The sequence below is a fragment of the Amblyomma mixtum genome, chromosome 7 (assembly GCF_055824585.1).
Source record: "Amblyomma mixtum isolate Tamu chromosome 7, ASM5582458v1, whole genome shotgun sequence".
Lineage (NCBI taxonomy): Eukaryota > Metazoa > Arthropoda > Arachnida > Ixodida > Ixodidae > Amblyomma > Amblyomma mixtum.
The window spans coordinates 113,995,003-114,018,469 of record NC_143018.1 but is presented as its reverse complement, the minus strand read 5'-3'; the positions used below and the strand labels follow the sequence as shown (position 1 = coordinate 114,018,469).

Here is a 23,467-nt window from a genome sequence, read left to right as displayed (position 1 = left end):
CAATCACGCACTTGAAGAGTTGCCACCATGGAGAGTGCTCGCGGCCGATGGACATCATCTGAGCTTCGAGGGCGTGCCTATCGTGTGCGAGCACCTGAAACGCGCCCTCGGTGCCAGACCCCCCGCTACGGGATGGAGCGTTCGTGGACAATCGATGGCGACGACCCAGGGATGCAGCGGCGCAAGAACAGCGCCATCACTGGCTCGTCCGAGAACCCAAGAGGCCGAGACACCCCCCGTACCGCCACGCCGCCGCTACATGACGAGACAGGCCTGCACCGAGGCGGCACGACACAACCCAACGCAGCGCAGCGACTGACTCGCTGCCGCCACAGGTACGGCCCGCTCCCCAGAAACTCACTCACCGTCATTTCTAAAAATCCGGAAAACTATCGAAAAACGAATTAGATATGAATCCCACGCGACCACTCTAACTAGCTATTCAGAATCGGAAGCCATACCAAAAGGTTTGCGACTGCAGCTTACCCCGGCGATGACAACCCTTAACGCAGATGAGGACGCGGAATGGAAACAGATTCTACATGACAGTTCATTACGTCTTGTGGACCTAATTATACGGCACAGCCAACGAAAAGCTCTCGAATTCGAGCATGTCGAACAATCCTTACGTCGTGAACCGGACCTTACGCCGAGAGAAATAACTCAGCTAAAAGAATTCGAAGAACGAAAGAAAAAAGACACAAATATGCAGAAACTTAGCAAACTCCGGCGAGAAGGTGTGACCCCGGCGCCACGTTCACCAATTCCGCCTTCTACTAAGAGCGCGCTAGGCCCTGAGCAACCTAATACTAGCCGGTCTTCCATCGAGGCTGACAACGTTGTGAACGTATCGAGCCATCCACTCTCTCCTTCGGAACGAAAGTTGCTCTCCAAGAGTTTAACTGTCTGCCCGACAACGGGAAAATTCAACGAATTCCAATTATATCAGGATCTGGATAACTTTGCAAGGAACCTACGTCTGCGCGAGTACTTCCGAAACCGCGAAAGCAACCGTGAAATCAACATACCCGGGACATCAAACCAATCATGGACTCCAAACGAACACAGAGATAAACATCTAGATATGTACATCGCCGCCGTTCAAAAGGATATCATCGCCTCATATTCAAAATCAAAATCAAAAAAAGTCCCGAACGACCTCTCATCCGAGGAACGGCGAGCCCTCGACTCTTTAAATCAGCGATCTGACATTGTCATCAAGCCGGCGGACAAAGGCGGTGCTGTTGTTGTTATGGACAAGTCCGAATACATAACAGAAGGTTTCCGGCAATTGGAAAACGAACAATTTTACACTGAGCTAACCAGTGATCCCACAGGTCAATTCGAAATCGAAATTAACAATAAGTTAAATTCACTTCATCAAGATCAAAAGATATCCGGGAAAATTCTTAAAGCAATGACTCCAGTCAGACCAGTCCCTGGACGGTTCTACCTACTCCCGAAAATACACAAACCCAACCGTCCGGGCCGTCCCATTGTGTCAAGCAACGGCACACTCACCGAAAAAATATCTAGCGTCCTCGACTTCCTTTTGAAGGACATTACACCAACTATCCCGGCCTACATTAAGGACACAATCACTTTCTCAGAGTGATATCTAACCTCAAAATTCCCAACCGAAGCTTCTTGGTTACAATGGATGTGACATCTTTATATACAAATATCCCCCACCCAGACGGCATACGCGCGACAGTGGATGCATACTTAAGGACAGATCCCCCCGTTCATCTTGATGAGGAAACTCTTTCTGCAATCCTAGGCTTAGTACTGAACTACAACAACTTTGAATTTGAGGGAAGACACTATCTTCAGGTCAACGGCACGGCGATGGGAACAAAGATGGCTCCGGCCTACGCTAACTTATTCATGGCAGCACTGGAAACACAATTCCTTGACACTCAGTCCTTGAAACCACTCCTTTATAAACGTTTCCTGGAAGATATTTTTTTCATTTGGCCGCACGACGAAGCCAGCCTCTTGGCATTCATAGCGAGGTATAACGCATTTCATCCTTCCATATCGTTCACCCACAGCATCTCCACAAAATTTATAAACTTTTTGGACGTTCAAATAGCGAAAAAAGGCAGCGTGCTTAGGACAACCCTCTACAAAAAACCCACTGACCGCCAGCAGTACCTACATTTTAAGAGCAGCCACCCACGGCACTGCAAGACTGGCATACCCTACTCACAGGCTCACAGATACCGACGGATTTGCTCTGAGCTCGAAGACTTTGACCGCCATGCTGAGCAGCTAAAAACAAATCTTTTACTTAAGGAATATCCAGCGTCCATCGTCGATGACGCTATCCTGAAAGCTCGTGGTTTAGACAGGAATAAAATAATAAATTCCCCACAATCGCGGGATAGTGAAAGGCCAAGCAACCTTATTCTCACGCATTCATCTAACATTCCACGTGTTAATAGTATCCTATCAAAACATTTTAATATTATCCAGCAAAGCAGTCACTTGTCTCTCATTTTTAAACAACCACCAAGAGCAGTATACCGGCGCAGTAGGAACCTGAGGGACATTTTAGTTAAGTCCAAAACAACGCCCAACTCCAACCCGAGTCCTGGATGTCAACCGTGCCGTAAGCCACGTTAATTAATTCAATTTTATTCTCCAGTTATACACTGGAACGTTCTCCGGGCTAAAAGGACCGACTGGGCCTTGACTGAGTCCCGGAGACGTTTACAGAGCAGCGACAGGCAGTACATACGGAGAAATACTATACAATACAAAAGTTAAACAGAGTATACACATATAAAAGGTACATACATATATACAAAGCACACAAAAGAGTACACTTATACAGAGTTATATAACTATAAAATGCGAGGAAGAAGGCAATTACAATTTACTAAAGTATTCGTGTAGTTTTTTACGCGAAAAGTTATTCATATCTTTATGGCGATTTAATATAACAGGTAGATTGTGCTTTATGGACTGCAATTTATAATTGGTGCGAAAATGAGGAACGAGCCAAGGGTCGGTGTTACGGGTAGCAACATTGTGTTCGTGGCGTGTCAATGAAGATACACGTTTAAAAAAGATTGGAACTCTTTTGTGGAAAAGAGAAATGACTTCAAGATGCGATACTCATAAAAGTGATGAATTCGGATAATATTGTAGTCAGCAAAACTATGGGCGGTGGTCAAGCCAGGATCAATATTTGCGATGTGGCGCATAATTTTCTTTTGAAGGATACTGATTTTGTTTATGTTGGTTTGTGTTGTGGTAGCCCAAACTAGATTGCAATAGTTTATTTGAGAGAAAAATAAACCATAATATACTTGAAGCCTAGCTTTTACAGGAAGTAACATTCGACAGCGGGATAGCGCGCCAGCAACGACAGAAAGCTTCTTACAGATGTGACCGATATGATTGGTCCAGCTCAAATCGCTGTGAAACGTTACGCCTAGGATTTTGTGTTGTTCGACGAGTTCGATAGGTTGGCCTTGATATTGTAGTACGCTGTTCATTTTAAAAATCTTATTTCGGGCGCGAAATAATATTGCTTTGGTTTTGGTAGCATTAAGTTTAAGACAATTAGACTGTGACCACATGCATATTTTACCGAGTATTTCATTACATTTTACAACTAGTGTGTTTGGGTCACTACCGGTAATTAAAAAGCTACTGTCGTCGGCATAAATGAAAAATTTAACTGTTTTGTCAATTTCCACTAAATCGTTAATGTACATGTTAAAAAGAACGGGGCCCAATATACTTCCCTGCGGCACGCCGCAGACAATAGGTAACAAGGAAGATTGTTGGCTGTCTAGGGATACGCATTGTCTTCTGTTACTCAGGTAGGACTCAAGCAGCATTAGCGGTTCTCCACGAATGCCGTATGAATGTAACTTGCCAAGAAGAATTTTATGGTTTAGGCAGTCGAAGGCCTTACTAAAATCAATGAAAACGCCTAGTGTAAATTGGTTGCTGTCAATGTTTTGTACAATTTCTTCTTTTATTTCCAATAACGCTGATTCTGTTGATCTACCCTTTCGAAATCCAAATTGCGCATCGCTAAGAATATGAAATTTTTCTATGAATTTTGTTATGCGGAAAAGAATTATTTTTTCAAGTCCTTTTGAAAAGACGGGAAGCACTGAAATTGGCCGATAGTTAGACATTAGGTTTTTGTCGCCGCTTTTGTAAATTACCGATACTCTGGCTACTTTCATAGCGTCTGGAAATGTATGTGTTACAATTGCCAAATTAAATATGTGGACAAGCACAGGAGTAATATATTCAAGGACATATTTGATTGGCTTGATTTGCAAGTTATCAAAGTCGAGGGCTCTACTGTTTCTAAGGTTCAGAAATGAACTGAAAACTTCAGATACATTTGTTGGTTCGAAGAAAATACTTCCCAAAGGAACGTTACTGATATTGACTGTGTTTTGGGGCACGTGTGTGGCATTACTGATTGGCCCTGCTATATTTACAAAGTGATGATTAAAATGGTCAGCAAGCTCTTTTCCAGATAAGTTTTCATTGGCATGTAATATGAATTGAGGGGCTTGATTAATGTTTCCACGATTTAAGACCCTATTTAATATTTTCCAGATAGCAGTGGGGTGCTTTCTAGAAACATCGGCGAACAGCTGCTGGTAGTAGGTCATTTTCGCTTGTCGTAGTGTAGAATTTAACTTATTCCTAGTAGTCTTAAATTCTTTCAATGCCATTTCTGACCTTGAGAGCAGAAATCTGTGGTAAAGACGGTTTTTGTTTCTGATCATGCAGATATGCTCGTGTGAAATCCAGGGTTTTCTATGCTTTTTCGATCGCTTACTAGTTTTTAGAGGGAAATGCTTAGCGTAAATACGTGCGAAGGCTTCAATAAACTTGGAATACGCTTTGTTGACATCATTCTCGCCGAGAACAGTAGACCAGTCATGTAAGCTTATCTCATATTTGAACGCTTCGAGTGCCGTATCAGAGACAGGCTGGAAACAGAAGGCCTCATTATGAAATGCATATTTCGCGGTGTTACTGGAGTAGAACATAAAGATCGGACAGTGGTCGCTAATATCGGAAGTTATAGTGCCGGCGTCAGAAATACTGGTTTCCATATTTGTAATGAGAAGATCAAGGGCAGATGAGCAACTAGGAGTAATTCTTGTGGGACTCGTAATGACGTTTGAAAAACCAGATGACTGCAGCGTAGTTACAAGATCATATGTTCTGTTATTGTCTTCAAGGATATTGATGTTAAAGTCACCAGCACAAATAAGATGGAAGTTGTTTAGTGAAACATATTGCAGAAAAACATCGAAAAACTTCAAGAACTCGTTAATATTCCCATCAGGGGGCCGGTATAAAACAGATATTATTTCACCTCTGCTCCTCAAAGTCAGTATCTCATATTCATTCGTGATAAGGCTAAATTCTGGTATCACAGTGCACTGCGCACATTTTTTAGCATAAATTGCCACACCACCACCTCTCCTATTTTCTCTATTTATGAAATAATGATTGTAACCATCAAGGAGGAGTGGATTACAGTTTTCTTGATACCACGTCTCTGATATCATTATGATATCAAAGCAAAATTGGAATTGACTTAGGAAGCATACTATCTGGTCGTGTTTGTTTGTAGCTGAGCGGGCGTTGAAATGCAAAACAGACTTATGCGAGGGGTCTTGAAGGTTAAGATGATTGGGAAAGACAAATTCAGTGTACTTCATGGTGATGGCTTACACGCAGTAACAAATGACTAGCATATTTTGTAGATATCTGCGTTATGCAGAATCTTAATGACAGGTGCACCTTCACACTTCCTTGCAAAAATTTGGCCATTGTACACCCAAACTGACTTCCATTCATGTTCGCGCTTCCTCTGTATTGCCGTTCCTAGAAGTCGTTTCAGCGACGGACACAAATGCTCATTGACATAAAATGGCTCTTTGCTTTCAATGCCGATGTCTTCGTTTGTCAAACGCAGGCGTTTCGCTTTTGTTAATGCAGCATCTCGCTTTGACCGGGATTTAAACTGAACTAAAATGTTGTGCTTATCAGGGTTCCGAGTGGGCACACGATGACATGCCTCAATGTCACTTTCTGTGATTTCCTCACTTATGGCACGGCCAATTTGTGAAACAATGCTAACAACATTTTCACCCTCAAGCTTTGTTACGCCCTGAATTTCGAGGTTCTTATTCCTGCTGTATTGTTCCATGTGAACAATGCGAGTTTCATGCTCTCGAAAGCAAACCTTGCTTTCTTGCAAGGTTTGCAGTCATATGCAGACTACAACCATCGCTAAAGGAACATTCTCCGATTTCACCTTCAGGATTAGGGAAACCCTGAATTGCGACAGCGCGAACGTAGTGTATATGCTACACTGCAGTGTGTGTGGCATGGAATATATCGGTCAAACGGAAACACCATTCAGGTTGCGTTTTAACAACCACAAGGCCCATACTCACGCGCTGCCAAATCTTCCTTTCTCTAAGCACCTGTGCCTGCCCCAGCATGCATTCGAAAACATTCACGTCATCCTTCTCCAATCGGGTTTCCAAACAAGTCGCCAAAGAGAACAAAGAGAGTCGTATTTCATACATAAATTTCGGACACTAACACATGGAATTAATGAAAACTTGGGCAGTTTTACCTTCCTCAAAAGCCTAACTAGCTAGAACAATTTGAACGTCTGGAATCCCTCCTCTTCCATGAAGCCTGCACTCTGCGGGGTCCCACGTCCCCATTCTTACTTTTCTTAAATTTTTTTTTTCTGAACGTATTTACTCTTTAGGTTCCTTCTCACCCGTCCTTTCGGCCCCTTCTTTTGAAAAACCAGTCTGTACTCGAATGCCTTCGCGACGAAAAGCACGAAGGGAATGGCCTACTGTGGGTCGGACGCCGCGGCACTCGGCTGCGGGATCGGGTTCCCGCACGGCGTCTGGCCGGCCGCCCTGCCTCCCTCGACCGCGGCGCCGCGCTTCCGCCGTGGCGATAACGGGCTTGTCTTAAACAGCTCTAAATGTTGTGGCTGACTCGTAACTCACGTTACAACGGTCCAAAACACCTGCACCGCTGGGGAGCGGTCCGTTCTGTGATGTTATACACTGTACACATGCATGCGTGCGCTTGTTTCTTTCTTCTTTTTGTGTTTCTTTTTTTGTTTTATTTGTGGTTTTGCTTTGTACTTTCCTTGTTAGAATATTGTTTGTGTTAATTCTGCTGGGTTCACCACCCACACCGAAGGGAGCTTCTCTCGAAACATTCCTTCTGAGAAGCAACTAGTTCCCTCCCTATCTATTTCTATAGCTTTGTTACCCAAGCCTCCGCCGTTGCCTTCCTATATTTATTTTTATTTTTTAATGTTACTTTTGCTTCCTTTATTTTTATATTTTTGTGCATATATGTTTTCCCCCTTCCCTGTCCTTCGCAACCGTCACCCTCTTCCCCCTAAATGGACTGGAGCACTTGCGGCTTATACTGACTTTGCGTCCCTTTCCACTAACGGGAGAGAGAGTGGTTTCACCTCACCCTTTGCGCACGCTGCGTAGAAAATGAGAAATTGTGTTCATTCCTGTGTATACCCTGAGGAAGGACGGTCCTCCGTCCGAAACTGTCGGTATTAAATTAAGATAATTGCAAGGTTGTGACCCCTTCTTCTACAAGTCTTCCTGGCCCATTGAACGATATATATATATATATATATATATATATATATATATATATATATACATATATATAGCGGCGTTCGCCAGCGTGGTACATCCATGGAGAATGAGAGCGAAATTACTCCTCAGCGGCATAAAAGAGCGGAGAAGCTTAACTCATCGCATCCCGAAGTAGTTGCCTTGCAATTAGCTGTTGAGCGTAGGAAGAGCGAACAAAAGAAGGCTAAACGTGCTGCGGAGACACTGGAGCAAAGGGAGGAACGTCTAGCAAAGCAGCGTCGCCAGGAGCTTGAGCGACGTGCCAGACCATCTCAGCAGCAAAAGCAAGACGCCGTCGATGACGACAAGGCTCGCCGATTGATTGACTATACGGTGAAACTCAGCGAAAGCGTCAGTGCAACTCGGACCTTTGAGACGGACTTCGTAGAAAATCTGTTTGGATATGTGTGCGACGTCTGTAAATGATTGGCACATGACAGACTTGACGCCGGTAAGTAGAGCCATGCCTGAAACATTGAGTTTAGCGGCGCCGCCTGAGTGGGGTGAAATCGTGGCACGGAATTTTACAACGTGCAAGAAATTCCTCGTTAAGCACAAGATTCCACTCTTTAGCGTTACCAATGGGTATCGTTATCCGCCCATGCCACCAGGTCTACCGGTTCTGAACGATGTAGCCGAACGTTTACTTTCGCCACGGATTCCTTTCGTTCAGATCCGTCGTCTAACGAACTGGAGAAATGGTCAATTTGGCATTAAGGGACCCGTCGTTAACGTGCCGGTAGACACGGAAGATATGCTAAAGCAGATGACTCGCAGCTTGGAAGATATTAAGTGCATAATGGTGAACATAAAGAGGAGATTGTTTACCAAGACTAACTATCAGACAAACATGGTTTGTCGCGGTGTTCTTGGACCATGAGTTGAGGTACTGAGAGACTCGCCGCTGTATAAACACTACGGCATAAACATTGACGAGGGACGTTTGGACAGGCTGTATCGGGAAGCCGTCGCGCCTGGCGTGGACGTTAAGTTCAGGCTTGTCCGGTTTTCGCCGATTTAGATGATCCGATGGATATGGCCATAGCTTTCACATTGGAAGAGCACGCTTTGGTGTGCGATGAAAACGCGGTCTTAACCATGCCACAGGGAGAGGGCAAGAGAGCTGTCAGCATCTTGTATGATACCCATGCAGAGGAGCTGTCTTTCCCCCAGATATACTTGGGCCAGGCTTGTTGTATAGCCCCAGAAGCTAAGCCTAATCCGTTCTCCATTGCATCGAGTGACATTCGAAGGAAAGATAGACGGGGTACTTTGCCGATGCACGTACTGAGCATGGCTATGAAGGTGTTGCGTCCCCGTGTTTCGTCGCAGACGACTATGGTGTATCGGAACAGTGTGACAACTCGTGGTCTCACCAGACAGGATGTCGAAGATCCTGACAGGGCAAAGCAGTTGACTGAACAGGATTTGGGATCCATGGAAGGTGTCCCAAACACTGTGCAGTCCTGGCACAAAAGGATGAGAGAGCTGTTCGCCATGATGAGGCAGCTTGGGAAGCCGAAGGTGTTTCTGACGCTTTCAGCATCTGAAGCGCATTGGCCAAATTTGCTGAAACTGCTTCTGAAACTGAAGGTTACACCTTAGGAGTTGGGCGCTGACGAAGACGAGATGAACTAGAGTTACACGGCGACGTTGGTGAAGAACGATCCAGCCACCTGTACAATTTACTTTGAACACATGGTTAGGGTGATTATGAAGGTATTGCGAAACCTCCGGATTAGCCCATTTAAACCGTACCACGTGGTGGAAATTTTCAAGCGCATAGAGTTTCAGCATAGGGGTAGCCCTCATGCTCATCTGCTCTTGCGGGTCAAATCAAGCTCCGCATCAGGAGGTGGAAAACAACTTCAATTCAAACACCGTGAGGATGGCAGAGCATCTGCTGTCCGTGGATCAGGATGCTTTGGAGCGGCGGAGGTGTGATGAACACCAGCTCACAAACGTGTTATAAAGGTGGTCGTAAGAAGTCCAGGTTCCATGCTCCCTTCTGGCCGATGCTGAGGACTAAAGTGCTCACTCCGCTACAGGAGGCCATGTTTGAGCGCGGAGCGATCAGACGCGTGGCGTATCGGCTCCGTCGATCTTCTGCTGTAGCGGCGGTATTCTGATGTAACACTTACAGAACCTGTGCGACTGCATCCGTAAAGGCAGCGGAATCCTGGAGACAGCAATCTGACCCAGGTACGCCCAAGTTTTCGGCCATTTTGAGCAACCATCCGCATCACCACGTAGCGGTCGGGCTAAGCCTAACGGCTCCGGCTGCCCCGCCGCTGGCTGCGGAGATGCCCGCCGGGCAACCTCTCAACATGGCTCTGCCTGAACAACGCGGCTGCGACACACGACTCTGTCGTGGTTTCGGCGCAGCAAGCTGCCCTTTTTGAAGTCGTTGAGAGCCGGCGCCGCGACCTAAAGACCCAAAAGGCCTTGGTTCAACGAATGCGGGCGGCGCTACTTGCCGATAGGGCTCCGGAATAGAGGCTCCACCTAGTATTGTGAGGGGAAAGGGCCAATAGGGCCCTGCCCCAATCACCTCTCTGTAAAAATAGAGGATAAATGTTTTTCACCAATACCACTCCGCTACAGGCCTCTGCCGACGAAGACGAAGCCGGTTTGAAACGATATCGCTTCCTGAAGAAGACTCATAATGCGTTGCACAGTGCTCTCGACACCGCTGCCTATCAGTCCTTCGCTGAAATGCTTCAAGACCATGGCATACGTGCTTTGACGAGTATGAGGAGTTGATTCGCAATGGACTAGCCAGGCCGACGCTGCTGCTTAAATAAGACGAATATCAACTACTTTAACCCTTGGATAGCGTCAGTGCTGAAGTCTAACATGTACCTCCAAGCAATTCTTGACGTTTATGCCTGTGCGTCGTACGTGGTGTAATGCTGAACAATGCTAACCGTGGCGTCTCCAACTTGGGCAGAGCCATTAAAGCTTTAATCGAAGAGGGCCCATCGGCCCAGCTGTCGTTTGAAAAGGCTATGCGACTGCTAGGGGTGAAGATGCTGAATGCAGTTGAGATGTCGGCCCAAGAGGCTACCTGGTTTCTCCTTCGGTTTCACATCGGTATTAATACCCGAGGCGTCATTTACGTGAACACCCATTGGCCAGAAAAGTGCCATCGGAGCCGCAGACAAAGACCGAGCTGGAGGAACAGGGTGTGTTTCCCACGAGTTGTGACATTTGGCACAAGTCACCGGTTGAGCAGTACGAAAACCTTCCAGCCGAAATAGAGAGGGTGACATCCACCGAATTTATGGTCGAGTACAATCCGAGTAGCTTGAAGAAGCCTCAGAAGCCAGCCGTGCTTAGGTGCCGAATCTACAGCATTGACGATGTGGTAAACTATGGGAGGAAACATGTCATGCTGTACGTGCCGCTTCGCACGGAATTCGTCATTCTGGATGGCAATGCCTTTGAGGAAATGTTTGAAGATAACAAAGAAGCTGTTATGGAAATAAAGCAGTGGTACTCTGCTGGTGTAACCATTTCATAGTTGATTTCGGCTTGCGAGGCGGTTGGCCGTTCGGAAGCAAGTCAAACAAGATGTTGAACAACCTGAAAAGAGCCCGTCTGCGGTGCCGACCTTGGTGGACATGAACGATAATTCTGACTTGGTCCCCGACGAAGCGACGACGAAGATGCAACAGAAGGTGGTTTCAACCACGTGCCCTGGACTCCGCCGTAGAGACGACGTTACGCCGTTAAGCGATTTATGCGCCCACATGAGAATGCTTAACGATTGGCAGGCATCTTTGATACGGGAAGTGACACATCGCGTGACTGACCAGGCGGCTAAACCGCTGCAGATCTTCACCTGGTCTGCTGGCTGTAGTAAGACCATCAAGTTGCGCCTCGCATGGATGTTTACAACCGTTACTGTCGTACCCGTACCATCACGTATGGGAATGGCCACGAAAACAGTATGATGAATGCCTACGTGGCCTGTGCAACAACCGGTAAAACAGCCTTTGCGTTGAACGGCGTAACCGTGCATTCGGCATTCAAGATCGTTATGAGCAACAGGAGAGAGGATCGGGGACTTTGATCGAGTGATTTTAATACGTTTCGGATGCTGTTTCGCGGTGTGAAGTGCATCATTGTGTATGAGGTTAGCATGACTGTCGTCGGACTTCCTCGGGCAAGAGGACATGCGCTTGAGAGAAATCAGGGCTTCGAAGATGACGGAGCTGTTCGAAGGGTTCGTCGTAATCCTCTGCGGGGTCCTTAGGCAGCTCCCTCCAGTGCGAGCAAGAGAGGTATACAAGAAACCGCGGAGCAGCCGAAGCGTTGTGGGATATACAGATATCCCTCGCCGCCCCGCGCCGAGTCACGCGACGAAGCGCCCGCCGCCGGGCGTGGGAAGAGGGGGGGGGGGGCACGCGGCCACTCTCCTCACCCCAGCTCGGACGTGACATCACGCCTACGCCCTGGCGCCTTAGGGACGGGGTGAACGACTCTTGATTGCAACCGGTTGCTCAAGGGGGGGCAATGTCGGAGGGGTTTAAAGGGACACTGAGGAGAAATTGAAGTTGACTTGCATCGACAGAATACCAGCTCCTGATTACAAAAACGCCATTCATACTGACAACAAAGCTCCTGTAACACAGAAAAGAGCAAGAACCAAAATACAGGTATCGCCGCCACAGGCCAAACTCGCAAGTACAAGCTTCATGGCGTCATAGAACAAAATAGTGCTGCTAGAACCAATAGTTCTAGCAACACTAGGACACGAGAAGCTACGAATCACTGAGGCGCAGCAAATGGATGCACAAATCTCCTTGACGTCGCCAGATGGCGCCACGTACCCGATAGCTACGCGCGCTCCTGCAGCGCCGGGACCAATCAGCGCTTGCTCTCAGCGGTATGGGGGCTCCCGGCTGGCTCCCGGTATTCCGCTAACGGTAACAAGGTACACGGTATCCTAAAGGCGTCTATTTGCGAGAACTTCGTTGACGACTTCGAGAACGGGATCCATTGTAACGCTGGCAAAACGCCGGTGCAAATGTAAACGAAGCGACGGCCGCAATAGCCGATAGATAACTTCAACGTGCGGCCGGCGGTAGCTTTCTTTTCGGCTGCTGCTGGGCCGCACTGCTGGCCGCCAGAAATCACGGAGTCTGGGTTACGTCATGTGAATGTCATGTTTCACGTCACTTAGTTCTGTGTCGTCATAGCAGAATCCCAAGTTTGAATCAGAGCGGCGGGAAAAACTATTTCAACTTCAAATCCAAATTTCTTAGAAATAAATGCATCTTTCGCTGCCGGCCAAGTGGCAACAAAGCCATGAAATGCCGAACTATCGGATTTTGCTATAAAAAAATATTAATAGAGCTCTCCTCAGTGTCCCTTTAAGGAGAGCTCGCGCGGGAACAAAGGCCTCTCGAGTCTCGCCTCTCGCCGCGGTGCTCCTGCCGCTCTGCCCTGCCGACCCCGCTCTGCCCGCGCCTGCCCGGACTATCCTACGCCGATCGACGACGACCTGGTAAGCTGCTGAACCATCTATTATCGGATAGAACATTCTTCCGCAGTGTGCTTTGCCTTGCGCTAGGTAAATAAACGGTTTCCTAGCGTACTCTGTTCGTTGCCTACTTTGTCCGAACCCGCCGTGGCTGTGACTTTGCGCCACGGGTTGGGGACACGAGAACGCCCGCGCATAGCTGGCACGGAAGCGCGCCTTCCCGGCCGGCTGCACGCGAGTGACCCCATATCTTGGCACCCGAACGTGGGGCGAACTAGGCATTGAGCAGTGTACTTTGTTGGAGCGAACGACTATCGACGCGCTAACAAAGGATGGCAGCTGATAGGCCTGACTTCCAGTCTTTGTTCATGCTGTCAGAGTTAGCGGCACAGAGCCAGGGCTCCCTACTTGACTTGCCTTTGGAAGGCGTAAATCTTGAGTGTTCCACGCGGAATAGCCGAGTTGCATTCCCGGGCGCGTCGGCAGGACTTAGGCCTGGTACGGAGGGCACCACATCGGGCACCTCGCCGCTCCGCGGTGCGAACAATGGGGCGCCTAGGCCTCATTGTTCGACGCCATCAGCGGCTGCGCCCAACTCCGGGGGCGTTAGTCCGCAGTCATCCGAGGTGCTCTTGCAGAACGCGATGCAAGTTATGCAGAGCTTAGCGGGTATGTTGCAAAACAATTTGCAAGCCCCGGCCCACTCACCCCGTCTTAGGATAGACATACCTACCTACACGGGGTACCATGACAGAGCAGGGGCTAATGAGTACCTCGACCGTCTGCTGCGTTATCAGCAAGCGACAGGAATCGCAGACGCCGAACTCCTCGCGCGTGTTGTGCCTGTTTCTTTGACGGAGCAAGCGGCCCGCTGGTACCGACTAACCGGCAACCGAGCGAGGACAATGGAGGAGTTTAGCGCAAGCTTCCGCGACGAATTACTCCCCGCAAACTACGAGTGGCGTTTGAGGAGGGAGCTGGAACTCCGCACCCAGCACCCCGACGAGTCTTTGTTAGAGTACGTCCGAGCGATGGACGAACTGTATCGCCTCGCTGACCCTCGCGCCACAAACACGAAGAAAGTTGAGCGTGTCACACGACAAGCGCACCCGACTTTCGTGGCCTACCTGAGAGGAGGCAGTTTTAGAGACCTGGACGAGCTAGCAGCTGAGGCGAAGCGCATTCAGGGAGACATCCTCTCTGCGCGAGCGTATCGGCCACCGCCACCTGCATCGCAGTCACTTGAGCCGCGCTGCGCGTGGAATGACAGCTCAGCGCGTAGTCCGTCTAGAGCTGAAGCGACAGCACAGTTTGCTGACGAGCGTGTCCCGAGGGGTTGGGAATTGTCCGACCGCGCTTTGGACCCATTCAGCTACGCGCTGCGAACAGCACACGCTGCCGCAGAGCAGAACACCTGTAGCCGAGATCGCGAGGCCGACACGCGGCCGCACGAGCGGCCCCCACCGTCCGCACCGCGAGATCGAAATCGAAACGACCGACCGGAACGTGGCGACCAGCGCCTAGCCCGTCGGTGCCCGAGCAACCGCTGCTACAGGTGTGACCAACCGGGGCACTTCGCCCGCGACTGTGGCGGCCTCCCCGCCCGTGACCAAACACGGTCGGGAAACGGCAACAGCCGCCGGTGATCGACCTGCGATCCCGCGCGGCGTACACAGAGAACCCCGGTTTATTAGCGCCCTTGGCATGTCGCGTAGGAAGTTCTGTTGACTTGCCAGCGCCGTTCATTGAGCTAACGATAGCTCGAAAGAAATTCACCGCGTTACTAGATACAGGGGCAAGCGCTTCTTTGTTCGGTGACGAGGTGCTACACCATCTCCGCCAGAACAAAATCCGGTTGAGAGAGTGCGATACCACTTTTCGCCTCGCGAGCGGCACAGCGCAATCCAGCGGTGCAGCTAGGATAGTGGTTCGCTGGGAAAGACGCGTGCGGCGACAACGCCTCGTTCATCTTCCCTGTTTATCCGTTCCTGTAATTCTTGGGCGAGACTTCCTAGTCAAGACAGGCATTCTGATAGACATAGCCAGCGGAGGCTATCGAGAACGCACCACCGGCGCCTTGAAGCTTTTTTGCAAAAGCGCCCGCGCCCTCGCAGCCAATTACGGCTCCGAACGCGGAGCTAGCGGGGAGTGACCGTGAAAAATCACCACCGCCGACCCGGAAACAAGCATGCGGGCGGACAGTCGCCGCTGAGAGAGGGCCCACAGAGAATGTTGTCGCGGTAGAAAGCTGTTCTACCGTGCCAGGGAGGGCAATGCACTCTTTGTTGTCGGAGGTGAATAGCGTATCGGAGAGGGAGAAGGCACGTTTGTCATCTCTCCTCTACGAATTCAACGCGACATTCACGGACCGGCCTGGCCTCACTACACTAGTAAGGCACAGAATAGACACGGGTGATGCACTGCCGTGGAAGTGCAATCCTAGACCAATCAGCTTGGCTAAGACAAAAGCACTAGACGGCGCCATAGACGAACTTGTCGATACTGGCGTTGTTGAGAGGTCTAACAGCCCTTGGGGCTTTCCGGTAGTCTTAGTTCCAAAGAAAGACGATACATATCGGCTTTGCGCGAACTACTGCAGACTGAATGAGGTTACGAGAAATGATGCGTACCCTCTACCAACCATTTCTTCCCTAGTGTCCAACCTAGGTGGGGCGAAGTACTTTACTACGCTCGATGCTAGCCGCGGATACTTTCAGGTTGAAATGGATGAGCGTGATAAGGAGAAGACTGCTTTGACTTGTCACAGAGGTCTTTTCCAATTCAAGAGAATGTCTTTTGGCTTGGTAGGAGCACCCGCTACTTATCAGCGCCTAATGGACCGTGTTCTGGGAGAGGCGAAGTGGCAACATGCGCTCGCATACCTAGACGACATCGTGGTGTACTCAAAAACATTCGCGGAACACCTGCGCCACTTGAGGGACATCCTAGAGAGGCTGAGGTCCGCGGGAATCACTTTGAACCCGAAGAAGGCGCAGATCGCCGCGACCCGAATAACACTTTTGGGGTTCAAGATCGACGAAGGCCGCATTCTGCCGTGCGAGGATAAACTCGAGGCTTTGCTTAAGTTTCCGTCGCCGTCAGATCTAGCTGGTCTCAGACGCTTCCTGGGAATGGCGAACTTTTATCGCCAGTTAATCCCAGATTGCGCAGCGCTGCAGGCACCTTTGACAAAGCTTTTGAAGAAGGCCGAGCGCTGGAGTTGGGGTCCCGAGCAAGAGGCTGCACTGCGCAACCTCACCAAGGTGCTCGCAGACACGGCTGAGTTGCAGCTACCCGACATAAACAGGGAGTTTGTGATTCAAACCGACGCAAGCGACCTGGGCTTAGGAGCAGTGTTGCTTCAGGAGCATGAAGGCGTCCTCCGACCGGTAGCGTTCGCGAGCCGTTCACTGACGCCGGCAGAGAAGAACTATTCGGTGACAGAGAAGGAATGTCTCGCGATAGTTTTTGCTCTGCGGAAGTTCGACTACTACGTCGACGGGGTGGCATTTGTGATCGAGACGGATCACATGGCGCTCACCTGGCTGAGACGACTCAGCGAGCCGAGCGGCCGCCTGGCGCGTTGGGCCCTGTTGCTGCAGCGTTACGGCTTCACCGTACGCTACCGCAAAGGGAAGAACAACGCCGTTGCTGACGTACTCTCGCGAGCGCCTGTCCAGCGCGAGGAAGGTCACGCGGCCGACCACCCGACAGAGAGAGATAGTGAGGGATGGTCCCCAGCCGTAGCCGATATAAGGGACGCGGACCGACCGTTGACCCCAGGCGAGAGCGTGAACCACGTGGACTACGAGAGTTCCGTGGGGATCGTGTTTAGCAGAAAGGAGTTGCTCGAAGCTCAGCAGATGGATTCGTTTTGTCGAAAAGTGTTAGACGGGCTCCGGGAGCCGGGCGGCCGGGCGCCGCACACACGGGGACAGCTAGTTTTACTGTCGGTGCGGAGCGCTTGGAAACAGCTGGTAGTGCTGTGAGAGCGCTGTATTCTTATCTGCTGGATTCCGACGGCGTACTGCTGAGGTATATCCCCTCCGAGAACGACACAAGCGAGGCGCTCAAGGTGGTTATACCGCGAGTGTTGAGAGCGGCACTGCTACGTTACTTTCACGACTCGTGCATCGCTGGGCATGCAAGCGGCCCCAAGACTTACATTAAGTTGTGTCGCTTTGCTACCTGGCTTGGCATGAAAAGGAACGTAACACACTACGCCCGCTCATGTCATGTGTGCCAAAGCGTGAAGCCCCGGGGTGGACGACCGCCCGGCCTCATGCAGCCGATTAACAGCCAGACTCCCTGGCAAATCGCGGCGTGTGACATCATGGGACCGTATCCCACGACACCGAGTAGGAACAAGTTCCTGCTGGTGGTCACGGATTACTTCAGCAAGTGGGTTGAACTTTTCCCCCTGAGAAAGCTGACGGCACGAGTGATCATGGAGAAGCTGATGGACGTATTCACCAGGTTCGGTTTCCCAGAGCAGCTGATAACGGACAATGCGTCCTACTTCACTGCGCAGGTGTTCGTAGATTCGTGCGCTGCACTGGGCATTAAGCACAATAAAACGACCACCTATCATGCTCAGTCGAACCCCACGGAACGAGTCAACCGCAACATCAAGCACATGCTTGTCGCGTACTCTGAGAGGCACAAAGATTGGGACTCCTATCTGCCAGAGATCGCATTCGCTTTGCGTTCGACCGTTAACCGCTCGACTGGGTATGCACCGTCTTCTCTCAATCTGGGTAGAGAGCTGCTAAATCCGATGGACCGGGTTCTAACGGACAGCAGGAAGACGCCAGTTGCTTCGTCAGCACGAGCTGAATACGCGACGCAGCTGCGCGCTAAGATGACGGAGGCCTTACACAAGGCTCGCCGAAACCTGAGCACCGCTAGGGCGCAGCAGAAAGCACAGTATGACCGCTCGCACCGGGATGTTCACTACGAAGTGGACGGTCTGGAGCTTCGGCGCCAACACGTTCTCAGCGATGCTAGCAGACAGTTCGCGGCCTCGTTGGCGCCGAAATGGATCGGGCCGTTTCGCGTGCGAGAGACGGTTTCCTCGCTCGTTTACAGGCTCGAGGACGTGCGGTCGAAACCGACAGGCGGACCGGTGCACGTATGCGACCTGAAATGTTACGTGCAGCGAGATGAGTGGGTTCAGGACACAGCCCGACCCGCGCCGCAGTCGGAGAACGAGCGCTGCGATCAGCCGGCGAACTCCGCGTCCCGCTATAACTTGCGCCGTAGGCAGAAATAAAATCTGCCTGCGCGGACTAGAGCGAGGGCGCAGGCCGACACGCAGTCTCATTAGATGCATGAACGTACGGGCCGCTCATGCATCTAATGCCCTCACGAGAGTCATGCGTTAACCCTCATGACTCTCGTGAGGGCCGAACAGCTACGTAGCACGCGCTGCGGGAGTTGGTTACATCTGTGTTGACCTTTTTCAGCGCAGATGGAAAAGAAGCAGGGCGCATCAGAACGACATCGTTCACCAGTACCACCAACTAGAACCATCTAGAGCCACCATCCAGCTTCGGCAACGCGCCGCGCCCATGGCCCGCCGCTACGCCCAGCACGCGACCTGAAGCCGCCACCCTGCTGCCACCTGGGCACCCCTGCTACCTGCCATACCGCATCGGAGCTAACCGCCTGCCTAACGCCTGCCGACTGTACGCCGCCGCACCCGCCTACCCAAGAGCCAGCTGGCCAAACGAAGACAGAGCAGCCGCAGCCCCCGTTTACCACCTCAACCCTGAGCCCTCGCCAGCTTACCGGGCACGCCAGGGCAGCCCAACTGACCGGCCTCTACCATGGAAGCGCCGCGGCCCTCGCCTATGAAGCCACCTGACCCAGTCTCTGAGGGTGGCGCAGCCACGGACCTGGCCTCCAAGCAATCGAAGCCGGGGCCAAGGAGGCGGTCGACCATATTCACCGGAGCGGCGCAGCCGCGCGTAATCGGAAGACGGCGACCGATAGCAAGCCACCTTTCGACGTCGGCATCTCGCGGGTGGTCAAGCATTCGGACCAGCTGATCGGTGCGGGCGTGGCGCGGACTTCAACAAGTGTACCGGCGGGAGCCGATGAACTTCGATCCCTGGATGGCGGAGAAGATTAAGCAACGTTGCGCCTGCTTCTCTGTCCGGGAGGCTTCTTAAGGAGGGGAGGATGTGGGATATACAGATATCCCTCGCCGCCCCGCGCCGAGTCACGCGACGAAGTGCCCGCCGCCGGGCGTGGGGAGAGGGGGGGGCACGCGGCCACTCTCCTCACCCCAGCTCGGACGTGACATCACGCCTACGTCCTGGCGCCTTAGGGACGGGGTGAACGACTCTTGATTGCAACCGGTTGCTCAAGGGGGGGCAATGTCGGAGGGGTTTAAGGAGAGCTCGCGCGGGAATAAAGGGCTCTCGAGTCTCGCCTCTCGCCGCGGTGCTACTGCCGCTCTGCCCCGCCGACCCCGCTCTGCCCGCGCCTGCCCGGACTATCCTACGCCGGTCGACGACGACCTGGTAAGCTGCTGAACCATCTATTATCGGATAGAACATTCTTCCGCAGTGTGCTTTGCCTTGCGCTAGGTAAATAAACGGTTTCCTAGCGTACTCTGTTCGTTGCCTACTTCGTCCGAACCCGCCGTGGCTGTGACTTTGCGCCACGGGTTGGGGACACGAGAACGCCCGCGCATAGCTGGCACGGAAGCGCGCCTTCCCGGCCGGCTGCACGCGAGTGACCCCATAGCGTCTACAATACGTCCAGGCTACCGTGGCTCCAACTCTCATACTTCCCTTTAACAGAAGTGGTTAGACAGAGTGATGCATGTTTCTCGGGTCTCGTCACCAAGGTAGGCAACGGAAAGGAGTTGAACGGCGACGAGATTGCTGTTTACCGATCGTTTCGACACTCGTGAACACGCTGCTGTACAGTGCCCCATGGCCGTCCGTTTCTTCTTTAGAACGTGGACGCCTATAATAGTATGATTGATGAGTCTTGTGAATACAAGCATGACAGCGGCGCCATACACGTGGTGACTGGCCATCGGAGCAGACAAGAGGAACATGACGCCGTTGCGAGGAGCGAAAACCGGAGTCGTGTAGAGTGGCAACCTGCCATCTGTGGTGACTATCTGTACGAAGCGGACGCATTTGCTGCTTAAGAACATTGGCAAGGTAAGTTGCTGGGCGAGTTGGTTCCGATATTCCATGAGTACAGCGCAACGAAGGAGACAAGAAGAAGGACACAGGCAGGAACACAACACAGCGCTGCGGTGTACTGGGTGGCGTTCAGCCCTCGGGCGAACACGCTAAAACGATATGGAAGTTACTGCGAGCGGAATGGCAGCGGCAGGTGCGTGTGCACAGGGAGCACAGCAAGCTTCGGGTGCAAGTCTCCTCGGGACCGGTCCATTCATGGAAACAATGGCATCAGGTGTCACGGTGCATAGACCGCACCACAATAGCGCTATGTTGTGTCCCTGCCTGTGCCCCTCTTCTTGTCCCGTTCGTTGCGCTGTAGTCATGGAATGAAGAACATTGATGGCACGGATGGCTTGGTCAACGGCATGGTCGGTACGCTAATGGATGTTGAGCTTAACGTTGACGGTGCGCCAAAGAGACTTTGGCTGCAATGTCCCAGTGGTGGGGGAACGTTAACCAAGGCCAAACTGAGCTACCGTTCGGCCGTGAGACGGTATGCGCAACGGGTTCCGATCAAGTCCATCACCATCTCATTTGCCCCGAAGGAAAAAGCCTTGAGGCATGTACCGGGGCGCATAACCTAGTTTCTTCTCGTTCCAGCCAGCGTCATGACGATACAGAAGTCGCAGGGGGATACCTTCGACACTGTGGTACACGACTATGCTGACCACTCACCCTCAAAAGCTGGTCTGCGCTGCCCTTAACCTTGTCACTACTCTCCCGAGCTTGTATTTGACAAACATGGAGCAAGACCACAGACTCTACCACCATCTTAACAGTCCAGATAAGCCCTTGATATGAGCGCCTAAACAAGCACGGCCTGGACACAGCATATGCTCGCTGTAGAGCGCTGATGACAAACCCCTCCACGGTCTAAACCATCGCCCTGCTCAATGTCCGATCGTTTATTTGCCATATGGCGGACGTTTCTGATGACCAACTCTTGACCAGTGCTGATGCTCTCATATTTGCAGAGGTTAGTGTTGCCACGGGATCACAAGCTGTCACAATACCCAAGTTTAGCATGGTTGCTTATGCCACTTTTGTTGACGCTACCAGAAGCTCAGAAAGGATGGGATTGCTGCCAGTGAACTGACAAATATAGCGGTGCCCAAGGGTGAATCCTGTGCCGTTCAGATGGACGAAAATGCTGTGCTAATCGAAGCCGTGTACATGTCGCCGAGCAATTCAGTTAATGACACTATACACGTAGAGGTTACGTCTATATCCAGTCGTGGGGCTAGTGAACTGTGTCTGGTGGCTGGTGACTTCAATCGTGCACCAGACTTTCTTGGTGCTCCTTTGAAGGACACGTATAACCTGGACTTAGCCAATGTTCCAACTGTACAGACGAGCCAGTCTGGAACCACGATTGATCTTTTGTATCAGAGACAGGTAATCTATTCCAAATATTGCGTTAGGGCAATTGAGACAGCAGCATGTTACTACACTGACCACTGAGCCGTCTTTGTGGCAATACAGAAGTAACCAGACGTTGAGAAAAACAAACATACATGATCACATAATGCGTATACCGTGTGTGATTGAAGCAGCAGTAAGCATAATAATCAAGCCAATCCTAGAGAACGCGAAGCTAAGAATAACCAGCTCAACCTTAGCTCACATGCGTATATCCTGGCATAGCCGAACTAATCCACTGCCAATTTTTTAGGCCAAACAAGCGCTAAGGCCTGCTTTTCAGTGTTTCTGTGTACCAAATAATTGCCTTTTGACTCCTCTGACAATAGGTATGCTATCCTGTTTTACATCACCCGCGAGAAATTCCTGTTGGTTACTGATAGACGTTTATGGTACATATTTATGGCTCGCCTTACATGCTTACTGTCATGTGTTCTTGTAAATGCCAATGTATCTGGTAACCTTGAGATGTGTACATGTGTAAAAAAATGTTTTTTCTAAACAGCTCCACCCCCCCCCCCCCTCTCGATTTATAAATCTGCGCTGTAGTCCACATGTAGTGCTGTCGACCGTGTGGTCGGTGGGCCGGCTATTCCTTCCTTTTGTACCTTGAAATCTTATAAATCATCCGCCGTGGTAGTTCAGTGGTTGCGGCGCTCGGCTGCTGGCCCGAAAGACGCGGGTTCGGTCCCGGCCGCGGCGGCCGAATTTCGATGGAGGCGAAATTCTAGAAGCCCGTGTACTATTCGATGATGCTGCACGTTAAGGAGCGCCAATTGGTCTACATTTCCGGAGCCCTTCACAATGGCGTCCCTCATAGCCGGATTTACTTTGGGGCGTTAAACTCCAATGAACCAAAACAAAACAAATTTTATAAATCTGAGGTCTGAGTCCACCTACACACACATCTGTATGCTGTAGACTGTGTGGTCGATATAATGAGCTCGGTATTGTTGCCTGTTGTACCGGCAAATCGGCGTTCTCTGATGCTTCGCGTCCTCTCGGCCCGCATAGATTGCCAGACCACACAGCGGACTTTGTGTGGCGGCTGGGCTGGCCTCTCATGCCCACACGTGACCACCTAGCGCTTTATTTATTTCTTTCGTTTCTTATTTCAGTTCATTTCATTTCTTATTTCTTTAATTTCTACCTTCCTTCTTTCCCTCAAATCTCGGTTAAGGCCTCCACCCGGAAGTGAACGATTTACTGCGCCTTTTATTTCCTAAAAAAATACTTTTCGGCTATTGATATCTACATTTTAGGCGTCAAATCCTTGCACAGTGTCCGGAGTTCGACGGAGGATTAATGCGGCCTGCACTGCGCTTTAACACTCGAGAAGTAAAATAACGGGCACTGTTCACCCCAAGTGCACGCCCTAAGAAGATCATGCAGGTTAGTTCATAGGCAGGAGTAGCAAGTGTAGTAGAACTTGCCTGTCAGTCCAATCGCGGTGCCACCTCGTCAAGTCGTCAGAACAGCAAGGTCGCCTTCATCATTTGCGCCTTCCAATGTCGGTTGTCGTAAATGTGCGCCCCCATCACGATTTCTATAGGCCCAACTCAAAGGCGTTTTGGTATCGCGAGCTGGAACCATATTGTCACGTTGTAGTGACGACTGTCCAGCCGTCAGGAAGACGCCAACAAGGCTTGGAAACG

At 50.7% G+C, this 23,467-nt stretch overlaps 1 protein-coding gene across 1 annotated transcript; it reads left to right on the top strand.

Annotated features, from left to right (window-relative positions):
• The first annotated feature begins 13,517 nt into the window (after window positions 1-13,517).
• LOC149337255 (uncharacterized) lies at window positions 13,518-19,041 on the top strand. Its single transcript, XM_089554362.1, has 2 exons — window positions 13,518-14,650; window positions 18,777-19,041. Exons 1-2 carry the CDS (start codon window positions 13,518-13,520, stop codon window positions 19,039-19,041), a joined length of 1,398 nt encoding a protein of 465 aa, XP_089410488.1.
• Window positions 19,042-23,467: the final 4,426 nt, after the last annotated feature.

Coding starts and splice junctions, on each gene's coding strand:
- LOC149337255 (XM_089554362.1), top strand. CDS start 13,518: ATGGCAGCTGATAGGCCTGACTTCCAGTCTTTGTTCATGCTGTCAGAG. Junction 14,651..18,776: donor CCGCACGAGCGGCCCCCACC/GTCCGCACCGCG, acceptor CGCTACGCCCAG/CACGCGACCTGAAGCCGCCA.